At 44.4% G+C, this 17,757-nt stretch overlaps 2 protein-coding genes across 2 annotated transcripts in view; one reads left to right on the plus strand and one right to left on the minus strand.

The window, feature by feature from the left end:
- Positions 1 to 205: 205 nt before the first annotated feature.
- On the plus strand, positions 206 to 5,140 carry DNASE1L2 (deoxyribonuclease 1 like 2). The gene is given in 9 exon segments (XM_043975362.1): positions 206 to 612; positions 896 to 1,088; positions 1,242 to 1,330; positions 1,774 to 1,857; positions 2,474 to 2,612; positions 2,615 to 2,776; positions 3,053 to 3,207; positions 3,358 to 3,454; positions 4,557 to 5,140. Coding segments are annotated over 9 exon segments (1,002 nt in total). The 5' UTR covers positions 206 to 583; the 3' UTR covers positions 4,611 to 5,140.
- Positions 5,141 to 8,364: 3,224 nt separating this feature from the next.
- The window catches only part of ECI1 (enoyl-CoA delta isomerase 1), a 30,499-nt gene continuing 21,106 nt past the window's right edge, over positions 8,365 to 17,757 (minus strand). The window contains exons 4-7 of the mRNA XM_043975363.1: positions 11,413 to 11,559; positions 10,311 to 10,432; positions 9,891 to 10,069; positions 8,365 to 9,138 (exon numbers count right to left, since the gene is read on the minus strand). Coding sequence (XP_043831298.1) covers positions 8,972 to 9,138; positions 9,891 to 10,069; positions 10,311 to 10,432; positions 11,413 to 11,559 — 615 coding nt within the window. The 3' untranslated portion in view covers positions 8,365 to 8,971. The remainder of the gene's footprint in view (positions 9,139 to 9,890; positions 10,070 to 10,310; positions 10,433 to 11,412; positions 11,560 to 17,757) is intronic.

A 17,757-nucleotide genomic window follows, 5' to 3' on the forward strand; every position in this document is an offset into this window, starting at 1 on the left:
GGGCCAGACCTATCTGACAGAGGGAGTGTGGGGCCAAGAAGGTGTTTGGGGTGTGGGTGTGGGTGTGGGGGTGTGGGTGTGTCCCCGTCCGTGTCCCCCCCACCCCCGGTCTAAAGCCCTGCTCCTCCCACTTCTCCATCTTTTCTGAGTTAATTCTGCCTTCTCCCCTCTCCCAGTCTTGGCGGTTGCGGGGTGGAAGGAAGGGACAGGATGGGAGCCGCAAAGTTGGCGAATGTCCAGCACCTCCCTCTCCACCTCCAGTGGAATCGCGTCGCCGAGTCAGTCCCAGTCAGAGGGGGCGGGGCCGCTCCTCGTACCGACTGAGAAAGGGACATCCCCGGGATTAGATGCTCAAATACGGTCTGTACAGGATCGGTCTCCTTGTCCGCTTCTGACGCCGGATGCTGTGAGGCTCCCGGCCCCGAGCTGATCTCACTCAGCCCAGATCCCAGTCCGACCTCGGTGCCTGAACTAACCTCAGACCCTAGACTAGGCTGCCCCAGACTTGGAAAGCCCAGAGCGGACAGGAACCAGACCCAGGAGCTTCGGCGTTCCCCTGGACTCGTGTCCTCAACCTCCTCCTATGCAGACCGACTCCTGCTCCCGACTCCCGTGAGTCCTGTCCCCCTCCCGCGTGAGGTCCGTGATGTGCACTGGCCAAGGGGCAAGGACGAGGCGAGGAAAAGAGCCACAGGCTCCCCCTTCCTTCCGGCTCCTCTCTCTGAGGCTGGGGGATGCGGGTGGAGGAAGGGGACCGGGACGCAGACACCCACACACTTGAGTGCGTGTGTAAAGTTGTGTACACATGGAGAGGTGGAGTGCAAATGGGCAGGTGTAAAAACTGTCGGCTTGAGTGGGTAAGTGAGTTCACGCGCGTCCTCTCTGGACTCTGCAGCCGGTTTGGTGCGCGGACCATGCGCTTGCCCGGGGCGCTGCTAGCCCCGCTGCTGCTCCTGCTATGCCCCCCGGCCCCGACCTCGGCTGCCGCCGCCTCCCGAGCAGCCCAGCTCCGCGTGGGCGCCTTCAACATCCGCAGTTTCGGGGACAACAAAGTGGCCGATCCAGCCTGCGGCAGCTTCATTGCCCAGGTGCACAGGCGGGGGCGGGACCCAGGCGCAGGTGCGGAGGGAGGGGGCGGAGGGGGCGGGGCTCGGAGGCCTGGGGGTCCCTGGGAGCGGGGGACTGGGGGCCGGAACCCTGTGCTGTCCCTCCCGGGTGACCCCCTTGCCCCCTCCCCGAAGATCCTGGCGGAGTATGACGTGACCCTGGTTCAAGAGGTCAGAGACCCGGACCTGAGCGCCGTGTCCGCGCTCCTGGAGGAGATCAACAGGTGCCTCCCGGGGACACGGACACGTAGAGACACACCGAAGGATGGAGAGTTGGGGGGGGGGGGGAAGGGAGAGAGAGAGAGAGAGAGAGAGAGAGAGAGAGAGAATATGCCCCCCCAATCCCTACCTTCAGCCCTCTTCCTGGGTGGGATGAGTTATTGTGTTCAGAATGATGCTTGGTGCCACGAGGGTGGAGGTCGGGGCTGGGGTTCGAGTCCGACAAGAAAAGGTTGCCGGGTTGCCCAAGGGAAGGGGACTCCAGGGGCGGGGACAGAGGCGGTACGTGATCGCCCTGGGCCTAAGGGCTCATTAGCACACTCCCTCGGTCTCTGTGGCTCCGGCTGGGGGTGTTGGATGAGGGGGCTTCCAAGTCTTTGCCTCCCACCTGAATGTGTGTAAGGGTGTAACTCTCTCCCTCCCCTCCCCACTTTTCGCCTATCTCCAGTATATCCGAATACAATTACAGCTATGTGACCAGCGAGCCACTGGGACGTGACAACTACAAAGAGATGTATCTGTTTGTCTACAGGTTCGAGGGCACTAAGGGCTAGAATGGAGCAGGACAGGACTCCATGGGACTGGTCTCAGACCCAAACCAAAGGACTGGGCAGGGGGTGGGGATGGAGCTGGAGGACAAGTTCAGAGAGAGGGACTTAAGGACCAGAAAAGCCAGGATGCTCAGCCAGTCAATAAGTATTAAGGTGCCTACAGGTATTGCTAAGCACTGGGGATACCAAGAAAGGCAAAAGGCAGTCCCTACTTTCTCCCAGTCTAATGGGGGAGACATGATAAACAACTACGTAGAAAGGAGATACACAGGATAAATTGAAGATAATCTCAGAGGGACGACATGGGCATTTAAAGGGAATCAGGACAGGTTTCTTAGAGAAGATGGAGCCTTAGCTGGGACTTGGAAGGAAGCCAAGAGAAGCCAGGAGGTGGGGATGAAGGTGGGAAGTATTCCAGGAATGGGGGTCAGCCAAGGAAAATGCCTAGGAGGCCAGTGTCATGGGATTTCAGAGTATGGGGGGGGCAGGTCACAGAAAGTAAGGTGTAAAAAGACTGGAGGAATGAGAGAGGATCGGGAGGAGCGGGAGGAGGAGGAAACTACCCTGATCACTGAGGTTCCCCTACTCCTCCGCCAGGACAGAGACACTTTCTGTGCTGGACAGTTACTGTTACCCGGACCCTGAAGATGTTTTCAGCAGAGAACCTTTCATTGTCAAGTTTTCATCTCCAAAGACAGGTGGGACCAGCTCAACACACGCTGCCCACACTCTACCTTATTTCACCACTCTGGACTAACTCCTGTCTACTTCTGTACTGCCCCAACAGCTGTGAAGGAATTTGTCCTGGTGCCCCTGCATTCGGCCCCACACAATGCTGTGGCAGAGATTGATGCCCTGTATGATGTCTACTTGCACGTGATTGACAAGTGGGGGACTGATGTAAGACTGAGCTCACCTATCATTCCCACTCACCCCCAACTTCTCCCCCACCTCCTTCCCCATTCTCACCTATTTACCTAATCTTCCCTCCCCCTCATCTCCTTCCCTATTACTTCCTCATAAAAGAGCCTGTGATGAGGAGTCAAGAAATGAGGGAGAGGAGGAGGAAGTAAGGAGTCCTGGGAGATGTTTATATCATGGGAATATGTAATGTTTTCTCTGAACCATTGCCAGGGCCACCTACACACCCTTTCAATTACTGATCTCTCTTTGCAGGACATCCTTTTCCTCGGCGACTTCAATGCTGACTGTAACTATGTCAAGCAGCACGACTGGGCCAATATCAGGCTTCGAACCAGCGAGATTTTTAAATGGCTTATACCAGATAACACTGACACCACTGTGGGAAATTCTGACTGTGCTTATGACAGGTGAGAGTGGTCAGTCCACTGGGAGTATGTGGGAGGGCAGGCAGTCACTGCCTGGGGAAGGGTCCCTCCTGCTGTAGTGCTCTCCCCTGGGCCAAAGGGAGAGGGGGGCCCTTGGGGAAGGAGGTAGTCACTGGTCCTATCTATGTACAGGATTGTGGTCTGTGGCTCTCGGCTGAGAAAATGCATTGCACCCAACTCAGCTACAGTGAATAATTTTCAGGAGTCCTTTGGCTTGGACCAGACTGCGGTAGGTGCAGGAAAGGAACCTGCTTTCCATGACTACTCACTTTCTATCATCCATCTATCTATCTATCTATCTATCTATCTATCTATCTATCTATCTATCTATCTATCTATCTATCTATCTATCTATCTATCCATCCATCCATCCATCCATCCATCCATCCATCCATCCATCCATCCATCCATCCATCCATCCATCCATCTATCTATCTATCTATCTATCTATCTATCTATCTATCATCTATCTATCTATTTTATTCATTCATTCATTTGGCTACTCGCTTTTAAAAGGAGAAGCCTATTCTCTGCCCCTAGAAAGCTTTTCAGATAATCAAGTGTCTAAGGACTTGGGCCATCCAAACAGAATTTTCCTCAACACCTTTCCATTTTGCATCTAGCCAAATTCCATTATTTTTATGAGTTGGTGGAGCCCTTAAGTAGTCAGTGTCCTCCCGCTTCCATCTCTGAAGGCAATTTCTCTACTGCCTGCCCTTGACTGCAAACCACTTCTGTGCAAGGCATGAGGGTGGGGGTGGGGTGGCACACACATCAATTTCCTCTTAAGCCCGAGCCCTCTTCTGCAGTTTTGGCTTTTCCCTGTAGTTCTGACTTGGAAACGGTATTTATCAAGTAAGTGCAATATATTCAGGGCATTATCCAAAAAGACTGCTGGGCCATTATAAGCTGAGAAATTCTGTTTCCCAGCCTCAGACTAATCTCTGACCCTGGCCAAAACTGAGATCTATGTCCTGACTGAAATCACTGTTTTCAGCATTCATTTTGCAAATGTTCACCATAGGGGTAGAGATGGATCAATGTAAGTGATTTTCATAAATCAATAATTGTATAGAGTACTAGTGGAAAAAAATCAAACCAACTGTTCTCTGGGGTGAGGACTCCCATAGGGAACATTTCCTCTGGTGCAAAGAGAACACTAATCTCATGATTACCTCTTGGCTGGAGGAAGGACTTTGGGAAGGACTCAACCTTGTTTACTCCTGCCTGCCCAACCATCCAAAGTCAATCACTGAGGTTTGCAAAGATTTTTTTTAAAAAGGGCTGAAGATCAAAGAATTGCCTGACTCTCTCTTCTTTCCTCCTTCCAGGCGTTAGCCATTAGTGACCATTTCCCTGTAGAAGTGACACTGAAAACTCACTGAAGCTCTCTAAGGACTGTCTAGGATGCCCCTCTTGATGCCTATTTTGTCACATGCATCCAACAGCTCCGCAGGACACTAAGGTGGGACAGCATTTCCTGGACTCTCAAGGAGGTGGAGTCAGGTGCCACAGATGTTTTCCTTTTTTAAGACTGAAGATTCTCAGGGCCCAAGGTCCTGGGGTCCTGAAACAGTTCTAGCGGCCTTGAAGTACATATTCATTCCCAACCTCCAAGGCCAGGCCAAATCCCCTCCCCTTTGCCTGACACCACCAAATGCTTTCTGCTGGGCACTTTCACTCAGCCTAACAGTTGCTGAGTTCACTCTAAGCCTCAGGCACAAAATTCTTCAGGGGTTTTCTATGGATCTTGACAACTAGCAAGAACCATGGACAAGATAATTAATTTAGAATGGAAAAGCCCTACTTCCAAAATGTACAAGGTCAACAGCTCTGATTTTGGATGCATTAGCAGAATGCATTCATTTTCTACTTTTCTTTTTTCTGGGCTCATAGTCTGCAATAGCTCCTCCTATCCTTGATTTTGCTCTGTGGCAGGAACTGGAGAATAGGCTTCTGTTAGCTGCCCCCTTTTGCATTCCAAAGGCCTGGGCTTCTGGCTGCATCTTGTGGTCAGCATGTTGCTGGCCAGGCCAGCAGCTAGTTCTTCTTCAGTAAGAGTTTTTATTTTTTTTTAATTAATAAAGTATTTTTTTCCCGTTACATGTAAAGATAGTTCTCAACTTTTGTTTATACAAGCTTTCCAATTTCAGATTTTCCTCCCTCCCTCCCCTCCCTCCCCCCTCCCCTAGACAGCAGGTAATCTGATATAGGTTATATCTATATCTATATATATATACACACACATAATAACATTAATCATATTTCTGCATTAGTCATGTTATAAGAGAAAAATCAGAGCAATGATGAAAAACCTCAAAATAGAAAAACAACAGCACCAAAAACAAAAGAAATAGTATGGTTCATTCAGCATCTATACTCCACAGTTCTTTTTTTTTCCCCTGGATTTGGAGATCCTCTTCTATCATGAGTTCCCTGGAACTCTTCTGTACCATTGCATTGGTGAGAAGAATACAGTCTTTCACAGTAGATCAACATTCAATGTTGATGATACTGTGTACAATGTTCTTCTGGTTCTGCTCATCTCACTCATCATCAGCTCATGCAAGACCCTCCAGGTTTCTCTGAACTCCTCCTGCTCATCATTTCTTACAGCACAATAGTATTCCATTGTATTCAAAAACCACAACTTGTCCAGCCATTTCCCAATTGATGGGCACCTCCTCGACTTCCAATTCCTTGCCACCACGTAAAGAGCAGCTATAAATATTTTTGTACATGTGGGTCCCTCTCCCCTTTCCATGATCTCTTTGGGAAAAAGACCCAAAAGTGGTATTGCTGGGTCAAAGGGTATGCACAGCTTTATCGCCCTTTGGGCATAATTCCAAATTGCTCTCCAGAATGGTTGGATCAGTTCACAGCTCCACCAACAATGCATTAGTGTTCCAATTTTCCCACAGCTTCTCCAACATTTATTATTTTCCTTTTTTGTCATTTTAGCCAATCTGATAGGTGTCAGGTGGTACCTCAGAGTTGTTTTAATTTGCATCTCTCTAATCATTAGAGATTTAGACCATTTTTTCATATAGGAATAGATAGCTTTGGTTTCTTCATCAGAAAACTGCCTGTTCATATCCTTTGACCATTTCTCAATTGGGGAATGACTAGGATTCTTATAAATTTGATTTAGTTCCCTATATACTTTAGAGATGAGGCCTTTATCAGAAGTACTGGCCATAAAAATTGTTTCCCAGCTTTCTGCCTCCCTTCTAATTTTGGATGCATCACTTCTGTTTGTACAAACATTTTTTAATTTAATGTAATCAAAATCATCCATTTTGCATTTTATAATATACTCTATCTCTTGTTTGGTCATAAACTGTTTTCCTTTCCAAAGATCTGACAGGTAGACTATTCCTTTCTTTCCTAATTTACCTATGGTATCACCTCTTATGTCTAAATCATGTATCCATTTTGACCTTATTTTAGTATAAGGTGTAAGATGTTGGTCTATGCCTAATTTCTGCCATACTATCTTCCAGTTTTCCCAGCAGTTTTTGTCAAATACTGAGTTCCTATCCCAGAAGCTGGAGTCTTTGGGTTTATCAAACACTACATTACTAGTGTCATTTACTACTGCATTTCCTGTGCCTAGCCTATTCCAATGATCTACCACTCTATTTCTTAGCCAGTACCAGATAGTTTTGATGACTGCCACTTTATAGTAAAGCTCCAGGTTTGGTACTGCTAACCCACCTTCCTGTGACTTTTTTTTCATTATTTCCCTGGATATTCTTGATTTTTTGTTTTTCCAGATGAATTGTTATTATTTTTTCTAGCTCTATAAAATAATTTTTAGGTAGTCTGATTGGTATGGCACTGAATAAGTAAATTAATTTAGGCAGTATTGTCATTTTTACTATATTAGCTCTGTCTATCCATGAGCAATTGATATCTTTCCAATTATTTAGATCTGATTTGATTTGTGTGAAGAGTGTTTGGTAGTTGTGTTCATAGAGTTCCTGGGTTTGAAGAGTTTTTATTCTTAATGTTCAGTAAAAGCCTACTTTGGAGAAAACAACTTTATGACCACTTGTCTATTTAAAAAACAGGAAGATGTCACTTTTAACTAGCATTCTGTCTACAAAATGCTACTCACAGATATTAAAAATGTGGCTTCCCACTGAACCAGGAGAGACCCTGGATGCTACATCTTCACTGTTCTCTGAATCCTTAGTCAGTTTTTAAATAATAAATCTTACATTTTGTGCTTTTCACATCCATGATTTCACTTGTCATAAAAGCCATGTGAGTTATGTAGTAGAGGGAATCATTCTTTCTATCTGACAGATAAAGAAACTGAGGTCCAGAAGTTAAGGGGCTCACTCCCAAACAACTGTGCCTTGCATTCTTTTCTTTTCTTTTTTTTGGCAGGGCAATGAGGGTTAAGTGACTTGCCCAGGGTCACACAGCTAGTTAAGTGTCAAATGTCTGAGGCTGGATTTGAACTCAGGTCCTCCCGAATCCAAGGCCAGTGCTTTGTTCACTGCGCCACCTAGCTGCCCCCCTGTGCCTTGCATTCTTATAGCCTTTTTCCATTTATAATTTTATCAGATTTTTCTAAAAAACACAAATAAATTGGTTCCATGTCCCCAAGAGGCCTTTTGGAAGACTCAGGTCATGTGACACAGTGACTGTGGTTGGTCATAGACAAGTCATTTCACCTTTAAGGGCTCCCAGGCCCTTTTCTTGCATATCTGGTGGAGGAAGTGTTCACCCAGGTTTGGCTCCTTCCTTTCCATCACTCCAAAATTATGCTCCATTCAGGAACCTCATTATGCTATCCAAAGGATCAGAACAACAATCTCATGTTTGATGATTTAGACTAAAAATATCTAGGATCAGGAAGGAATTTTCTATACAATTAACAGACACCTTGTTCAAAATTTGGATTTTGTTCCTGAAATGGCACTCACGTGAATAGGATTTGGAAATGGCTATGAAGCTGACTGTTCCAGGAGAAAACAGGCTTTGGAAAGTAAAGCTCTTTGAGAACGAGTTAACAGAAGCATTTATAAATCTTGCAAGAAATGAGTATTGGGAAGATCCCATCATCCCTCCTTCTCTTCCCCATTCCCCTTCTCTGCAACACTCATTCCAATGATAAACAAACAAAAATCCCGAAAAGTTCTTTATTTGAAAAATCTTGTTCATGTGGAAAACCTATTTCCACCCTGAGTCTGAAGGGAGTGGGGAGGTGCTCCTTGCAGATCACTGGTTACCTGTAGAACTGCTTCCCACGACTAGCAACCAGGCAGCCCTGAGGCTGGGGAGCAAAAAATCTTAGGACTTTCATTCACAATTCTCTTTGAGCAAAGGAGGACCCTTAGCAAAGGAGTTCTATTTCCAAGTTCCTATAAGCCCACTACTCATGATTCCCAGGTAAAGTGCTGCTCAGGAACACAAGACTTCCTTTCCACATCATTGGCCAAGTCTCTTGAGAACCAACCTACCCAAGCACTTTCAAGGTGCATGTGGGATGGGGTGAGGGAGACGGGACAAAAAGCAGTGATGGGAAGAGAGAAGGATACCTTTGGCATATGAGGATAAAGGGGATGGGATCTTCTGAAAAGATCAACAAACTAAGAACAAATAATTAAATTGAATTTTCTCTTGAAAAATCCTGTTTTAAAAATCTACAGCTACCCAAAGAAAGGCCCATAGGTCTCCACATGGCTTTGCTTCAGTGTCCCCAGTTAGACATCTGTGTCAGAAGCCTAAACATTTATGATTTTCGTTCTTTAAGAAATTGTAAATACATATGAAGAGACTTCTGGATGGAGTCTCTGGATATAAAGCTGACAAAGTTCTGAATATCTGATTCTCGTTGTTTCAACAGCCGGTCAGCAGTAGGTTTTCTCATCATGGTTTTGGTAAGCTGCCGAGCATGATCTAAGGACAGGGTTAACATGTTATTAATTTCTAGGTCACCAAATGTCAAACCAATTAAAGTCATAACCTGGATTCACAGAAATGTATTCCTACAAGTATATCCCACCTTATGATGCTTTAATCGACTTTATTTTGTAATAATGTTAAGAGCAAGCCAAATGCCATCATAAAGTCCTACTTCATTCCCCAACACCATTAGATGACCACCTTAGTTATTAGCTCCTGCTCCCATCCCAGCTGTGAAAGGAAGCCCACTTTCCTGCATAACCCTGATGACCTCCTATCCCAGGCATGATCCGGACTTCCGCCACACTTTCTATTTGAAGTCTAATCTTTTCTGGGAAGTTTGGACTTCCTTTCCAAATCCCTCACACCTTGGTCTGATTCCTCCTGGTCAACTCCCTTGCCCGTGTTAGTTCAGTGGTTCTGATCTCCCTCCCACTTAGCTGTTTCTGTGGAACTTCCCTCATAATGTTCTTTACTGTGATTCTCTGGGACAAACCAACAATGGTAGATTAGATCTACTGGTAGACTGACACATGGACATCACTTTGGAAAGCCAAAGCTTCAAAGGCAGCAGTATGATCCAGTACCTTTCTCCTTACAAGAGTTTCCTCCCTTGTGATAGGTAGTTTTTAACAAAAGGAGGAAAATAAATTAAATGTCACTAGCAGAAACAGTCCAAAGGGCTCTCTCCCTCAGTGACCAGTCTCCCCTTTGAATTTAGTCCTAGCAGAGAGGCATCTTCTCACCTGGGATCACCAGCCACTCGGACATCACACTGAAAGCTGTGCTGTGCACCTTGTCTTCTGGCACAATCTGATCCACCATACCTATTCTGAGGGCATCAGCCGGAGAGAAGAGCAACCCCCGCTGAAGGGCAATCTCTGAAGCTCTGTTCCCGATCGTGTTAACGAGGGTATCTTTAAACCTAGAATTAATCACACACATACACACACACTTCAGTTAACTCTTGTGTGGAAGGGAATGAGCATCAGTGATCAGCACTTTTACAAATAGATGCATCTAGTGCTAAAAGAGGTAACAGACTGACTCCAAAAAAAGAAAAGAAAAAAAAAAAGGAAAGCCAAAGCTTCTTTTCAAGATGACGTTCCCAGCCGTGCAGAAGACATAAGCCTGCCTGATGAGGCTTATGATGGGGTCAGCTTTACCAGAAGGGTGCCACGATGCCCAGCAGCGTTTCATTCAGACCAATGGTGTACTTGGGATTGTCAGCCATGACTCGATAGTCCGAAGCTAAGGAAATCAGGCAGCCTCCGGCAGGGCTTGCTCCCTAGAAGCAAAACCAAATGTTGCCTTTGAGCAGTTTTGCTATTCCATCAGCTACAGCATCTGGACACTCGAAGCTAACACACAGATCATCAGATTCAGTGCTGGAAGAATCTGTTGTCGCTTGTAGTAGAAAGGAAAAAACAAAACAAAGCCTGCCTGTAGCTTTGGGCTTTCTTAACCTCCTAAGGTTTTAACCGACAGACAAAAGCATGTAGAAAGTGCTAGGAATGTTTCTATGGGTCAAATGATTTCCCATTAGGAAGGAAGCATCCGCAGGGATTTATAAAATGTCAGTGTATTTTGGAGCCTTTTGGAACTGGTTTAAATAGTAATACATCAGAGGTCATCTCAATGGAGCAGCGGCGGGATTCTTAGATTTGAAGCCAGAGGACAGACAGAGGTTTGAACCTGAGCTTGCTCTTAACTAGTTAAAATGAGTTTGGCTAAGTCTCTTCCTGTCTTTGGGCTTCAGTTTCCTGAACTTTAAAATGAGGGGGAATGAGCTTAGAATCACTAAAGTTCCTTTTAGATCGAAATTCTGTGACCCCCAAACTCTCAATGGAACCATGCAGAGGCCAACCTAAAGCTAACTAAAGAGCATGGCCAGAACAGCAAGCACATGCTTCTCTTTAAAGTCTGAATCCAAGTGGCGAACCTGAACTTCTTCCATCTAGAGTTTTTGTTGTTGCTGTTCAGTTGTTCTAGTCAACTCTAACTCTTTGTGACCCCAATTTTGGGGTTTTCTTGGAGTGGTTTTCCATTTCCTTGTCCATATCATTTTACAGATGAGGAAACTGAGGCAAACAGTTAAGTGACTTGCTCAGAGTCACACAGCTAGGAAGTGTCTGAGGCTGGATTTGAACTCACGAAGATGAGTCTTCCTGACTCCAGGCCATGCACTCTATCCACCGTGCCACCTAGCTGCCTTAGTTTTTACCTGGAAGTTTAAAAAACATGAAGTCAGACAAAAAGGCAACTTGCATTGATTGCTGCTATCACCACCATGTTGGACATGTACAGCTTCAGCCACATTTCTTGGACCGCTTTCCAGTACTCAGCATAGTGTGCTGCGTTCTTTCCACACATATCAACGATATTCAGGCCAGCAGAGAAGATTCTGGGGCTGTCCTGAAGTAATAAGAAACAATTGATCAGTTAACATACATTTATTAAGCACCTACTATGTGGAAGGCACTAAGGAGCTGACACTAATGAAACCCTCCCTACTCTATCTAGGTCTATGAAGGAAGACATGTACATGCAAGTATACACAAAACACAGACAAAGTTATACGGAGTGATTTTGGGAAGAGGAGGTGGTGCTTGAGCCAAACTTGGAAGGAAGGTAGGGGGCAGCAGAGGTGAAGAGGGAGGGTGTTCCAGGCATGAGAGGACAGTCTATGCAAAGGCACTGAGAATGAACTTGGGATGGACCCTGGCGTATGTGAAGGGGGCATAAAGTGCAATTATCCTAGAAATTTATGTTAGACCCAGGTTGGACCTAAGGTCTTTAAATGCCAAAGGCAGGAATTTGCATTGTAGAGGTAACAGGAGCTTACTCAGGAGAGGAGTGACTTGATCAGACCTATGCTTCAGGATGGGGGATCAAAATGGCAGCATGGCATTTAACAAACTCTGACTCATAACCTTGTGGACAAGAAGAAGAAGAAATGAGTTTGTGAATTATCGACTTTCCCTTTCCTTCTCCATTGTCCTGGATGAATGCAGCTTCCACTACTGTGAAATGAGGGGACTGGATTATGTGCTAACAAGCCAGTTTGATTCCTAACAGGCTGAACAACCATCTCTAAAGCATTGCTTTAAAGATGGCTGGTCATCTGCAGGGAGGTCTCTAGAAGCACGCTGAACAGCTCTACTTGGACCTGTCAATGCCTTAGAGACAGCACAGCAGGCCTTGGAAGCTGCAGATAAGTCAGCCACACAAACTCTTAGACCTGGAAGGGAACTTGAGGGTCAGCTAGTCTAACCCAGTTAGATGAGATGGATTAAAGCCCTTCCAATTCTACCCCTCCCCGCTAGAAAACAGTTCTTCTAGCCAGTGCTTGGAAATTATGTCTGGACGCATCTGACAGCTCAACTTCTTAGAAAGTTACTTATATTAAAGCAACATCTGACTCCTTGTTACTTCCACCAATCTGCCCTACTGTGGTGACTTGTTATCAGAGTGTAAGTCTAATCTTTCTTTGATAAGACAGTTCTTTAAGTATTTGAAGTCAACTATCATATCTTCCTCCCTTTTCTCTGCTTCACATCTTTTTTTCAATGAGAGAAATTTGGTAGCCTGTAGCCAAAGCTTCAGGAGTTGTAGATCCTTTCCCATCAAAACTTCTTAAATCCACTATTAGACACTTTAGTGAATGTATCTTTGAATAATTTGAAAGTAATGGGGCAGGGGCAGCTAGGTGGCGCAGTGGATAGAGCACCAGCCCTGGAGTCAGGAGTACCTAAGTTCAAATCCAGCCTTAGCACTTACTAGCTGTGTGACCCTGGGCAAGTCACTTAACCCCAATTGCCTCACTTAAAAAAAAAAAAAAGCGCTAAAAGTAATGGGGCAGCTAGGTGGTGCAGTAGACAGAGCACCAGCCCTGGAGTCAGGAGGACCTGAGTTCAAATCTGGCCTCAGACACTTGACACTTACTAGCTGTGTGACCCTGGGCAAGTCACTTAACCCCCATTGCCTCACCCTAAAAAAACTAAAGATAGTAACAAATGGATATGAGAATAATAAAGAAAATAAATTAATATCAATTCTAGGTTAACTATCAGAGAACTGTGAAACTATTTTTAACATTCATTTTTTTTTGGCGGAGCAATGGGGGTTAAGTGACTTGCCCAGGGTCACATAGCTAGTAAGTGTCAAGTGTCTGAGGCCGGATTTGAACTCAGGTACTCCTGAATCCAGGGCCAGTGCTTTATCCACTGCGCCACCTAGCTGTCCCCTAACATTCATTTTTATAAGACTTTAAGTTCCAAATTTTCCTCCTTCCCTCCTGCCCCTACCCCCTCCTTAAGACAGCAAGTAATTTTATATAGGTTATACATGTACAATCATATTTTAAACTATTTCTTAAAAGGTTATTCCACAAAGCTAAGAGGGATAGCTGACATGTTAGATGACACAATGATCAGTTGGTACAATGCTAATTAAAATTAAAATTAAAATTAATTTTTTAAAAAAATGTAAAAGAGATTAAGCGTAGTCATGCACTTAGGTTAAAAATAAATTATACAACTATAGTACAGGAAAGACTTGGCTTTTAAAGCAGTTCTCCTACTCTCTTCACTATTTCTCATGAGAGAAGAGTATGTCAGTTATAATGACTATAGTCTTCAGTCTTCTAGAGAGACTTAATTAATAAAGTCTACCTTTGGCCATGGAATGTCATTTACCTATTATGGGTTTTTCTGAAACCTCCAGAGAGTCAGGGAGTATCTGAAGTCTAATTAATTGTGTGTAACATGGTCATCGTGAAAAGTGATACCTCATAGTGTCGACCTGCATAGATATTAGAACCAAAGAGAGTCAAGGATTAAGAGTGCTCAACATGTTTACCTTCACCCTACTGCACCCTACTACAGCTATGTACTGACAGAGAAGTCTTCTATTGGATTTCTGAATGCATATTCTTGCAAGACAGTGTGATAGCCCACTTGACTATCTGGTCTTTTTAGCAGTCATATTTATCACTGTCAACAAAACTGGCATGTTGTTTTATTAATCAGTCTTGTGAATTGGGCGGTATGACTCAGTTCTCCAGCCTCATTTCCTATAGGTGAACTGGTAAAATAGAATCCCATGGTCTGCAAAGGTTAGTATGAAACTTGACAACTGTCAGCCAGCAAGCATTTTTAAGCATCTACTATGTACCACACACTGGGCAAAGTGCTGAGGATACAAAGAAGGGCACAAAACCAACAGTCTCTGCTCTCAGGGAGCTCACAGTCTAATTAGGGAGACAACACATAAACATCTGTATACAACTGAGATATGTACAGGACAAATTGGAGATAATCTCAGAGGGAAGACAATAAGATTATAGAGAACTGGGAAAGGCTTCTTTTTTTTTTGTAATCTTAATATAATTTTATTTTTTTTCCAGCTACATGCAAAGATAGTCTTCAAAAATCATCTCCATAAGATTTCTAATTCCAAATGTTTCTTCCTTCCTCCCTTCCCTCCCACCTCCCCAAGACGGCAAGCAATCTGACATAGGCTACACATGTACGATCACATTAAACATATGGGAAAGGCTCCTTGTAGAAGGTAGGGGTTTAGTTGAGTCTTGAAGGAAGCCAGAGAAACCAGGAGGTGGAAATAAGGGGAGAAAGAGTTCCAGACATGGGGGATGGCCAGTGAAATGCATAGTCAGCAGCTGGACTGTCTAGTTTGAGGAACTCTAAGGAGGCCAGTGTCACTGGTTTGCAAAGTACATGATGGGGAGTGAGAGGAAAGAAGACTGGAAAGGGACACAGGGGCTGGGTTATGAAGGGCTTTAAGAGCCCAACAGAAGATTATTTTACGTTCGATCCTGGAAGTAATAGGGAATCACTGGAGTTTACTGAATAGGAGAGGTGATGGGAACAGACCTGAGCTTTGGGATGATCAGTTTAATAGCTGAAGGTAGATGGACTGGAGTGGGGAAAGATCTGAGGCAGGGAGAACCAAAACGCTATTGTAGTGAGATAATAGATTATTAATAACCAATGATTTGGGGAAATCCAGAGTTCCCTGATTTTAAAAGGCCAGTCTCTTCAAGGACATTGCTGATAATAAGACTGGACTAACTTTCTTGTTTAGACTCCACCCGGGGAAGCTATTATATTCTGCTCAGGCTTGGGTGGGGCATAAATTCTTTGAATAAATTGTCCAAGGTGGGGGGTAGGGGGGAAGAGAACTTCAGAACTAAATGATATAAGCAAAGTTCAGGCCCAGCCCCTCATTGTAATATTCATTCTTTCATTAATTATTAACCAATAAAACATTTTTTTAAGTATTAACCAATCAGGGTTGGTTCCCACTGTGGGGACCATCTACTCTTTTGAGGGGTATATAAACTGTGAGTTCACCACTATGATTATCTTTGGTCTAAGAGATATAGCCAAATGACCATCCTTTTATTATTAAACTGCTAGCCTTATTAATAAAATGATTAAATTACTCTGGAACTTTATCTCTTGAACCTTTTTAATCCCCATGGTAGTTTAAGGGTGAGATCATGAGGATGGGCACCACAGTGGCACAGTCAGAAGAGAAGACAGGACAGACAAAAGAGATGTTATGACAGTAGAAACTTCAGGACTTAGAAAATAATTGGATATGAGGCTAAGAGTGAAGAGTCAAGGATAACATGTTGATTGCAAGCTTGAATAGCCAGGAGGATGCTGGTGCTCTGTACAGTAATGAGGAATTTAAGAAGAGAAGAAGGCTTGGGGGAAAAGGTAACGAGTTCAGTTCTGGACATGTGAGTTTAAGATTTCTACAGGGGGCAGCTAGATGGCGCAGTGGATAGAGCACCGGCCCTGGAGTCAGGAGTACTTGGGTTCAAATCCGGCCTCAGACACTTAACACTTACTAGCTGTGTGACCCTGGGCAAGTCACTTAACCCCAATTGCCTCACTAAAAAAAAAAAAAAAAAAGATTTCTACAGGACATTCAGTCGGAGATGCCTAATAGTGAGAGATCAAAGACTGGAGGTCAGGAGAGAGATTAGGGCTGGATAAACAGGTCTGTGCATCATCTGCATAGAGATGACAATTATATGCACAAGAGCTGATGAGGTCACCAAGTGAAACACTACAGAAGGGGAGAAGAGAAGGTGGGCCAGGACAGAACTTTGGAGGAAACTTATGGTTAGTGGGCATGAAGAAGATCCAGCAAAGGAGACTGAGAAGGGGCAGAGGGATAGGAGGAGAACCAGGAGAGAGCAATGTCATGAAAACCTAGAGAGAAGAGAGTATTAAGGAGAAGAGAGTGATCAACAGTGTCAAAGGCTACAGAATCAGTCAGTCAACAAGCATTTATTAAGCACTTATTATATGCCAATCATTATGTTGGGGATATAAAGTAAAAAAATAAAACCTAAGTCCCTGTTCTTAAGGATCCCACAGTCTAATGAGGAAAACAACATGGAAACAACAACATACAAACAGGATTTATACAGGATAAATTGGTGATAATCACAGAGGGAAGGCACTAGGCATTAAGAGGGACTGAGAAAGGTTTCTTTCCAGTCAGGAGTATAAGCGAAAGTACAAACTGTTGGAAAAAAGGTGGTCAGGGAAGCTGTGTCATCAGGAGGGAACCTAGTCTCAATGAGAACAAGAAAATGGAATAAGTGAGAAAGTAAAAGGTTTAAATGAAAGTAAGTTTGTTACCTATGGAGCAGGCATTCCAAAGGACACAGTGGAAGGGATGGATAGCTTTAGCATGGGAAAATGGTGGTGGTGGGGGGGTGAGAGTATAGAAATAAGTGAGTGGTCAGTGTGGGATTTGAGAAGGGGTTTGTACAAAGGAGAGGACATGATTGGGTAGGAGGCTGTTAATCATTGAGAGGAATGCTGTGTCCTCCTCAGAAGTCAGGACATATTATTCAAGTCCTGGGGGTTTCTTCCCCCCATCTCCACCATTTCTTCCTTTTTCCTGCTGAGTTTATAGTTAACCAGCAGAGAATGTTCCTCTCAGATAAGAACTAACTACATAATTCAAGCCCTAGAAGGCTTATTCCCACTCCCCCAAATTATCCTTCCTTTCCCTGCTGAGTCAACAGAGGTTTTCTGAAGCTAGAGAACAAAGAATCGTAAAATCTCAGGGTCTGGTTGTCTCATGGGTTGAGGGCAACAGTGGCGCCACATCTGGGGGCGTGGTCTACATGTTTAGAAGTGTCGTGAAGAATGTGAACCCAGATGGGGGAAGGGACTTTGCATTAGATCTAGGATAAAAAGGGGAACTTCACTGTGGCAAGATACCACTCCTCTGCAGTGCCTGCCCTTTCTTGCAAGATCACAATAAAATAGCCTTCATTCTTTGCACCAGACCAGGAGTCATGCCTCAGTTTACCTGTTTCTAACATTGAGGAATGAGTTCAGGGAGGTTATTATCATTCCTGAAGGTTGAGTTTCTAGGTGAGTCCTACCAGGGTGCCAGGTCATTTATCTCTTTAACTCTTCTTCCCCAGATTTTTCATAAATTGATTATGCTTTACAAAGAAAAAACCTTGTATGTGTTCTTAAGTATTTTCACATTTGTCCTTTCTTCTGTCCATTTTGCCCATCTTCCTCATCAAACTATGCGTTCATCAAGGACAAC

Source organism: Dromiciops gliroides, chromosome 1 (genome assembly GCF_019393635.1).
Source record: "Dromiciops gliroides isolate mDroGli1 chromosome 1, mDroGli1.pri, whole genome shotgun sequence".
NCBI lineage: Eukaryota > Metazoa > Chordata > Mammalia > Microbiotheria > Microbiotheriidae > Dromiciops > Dromiciops gliroides.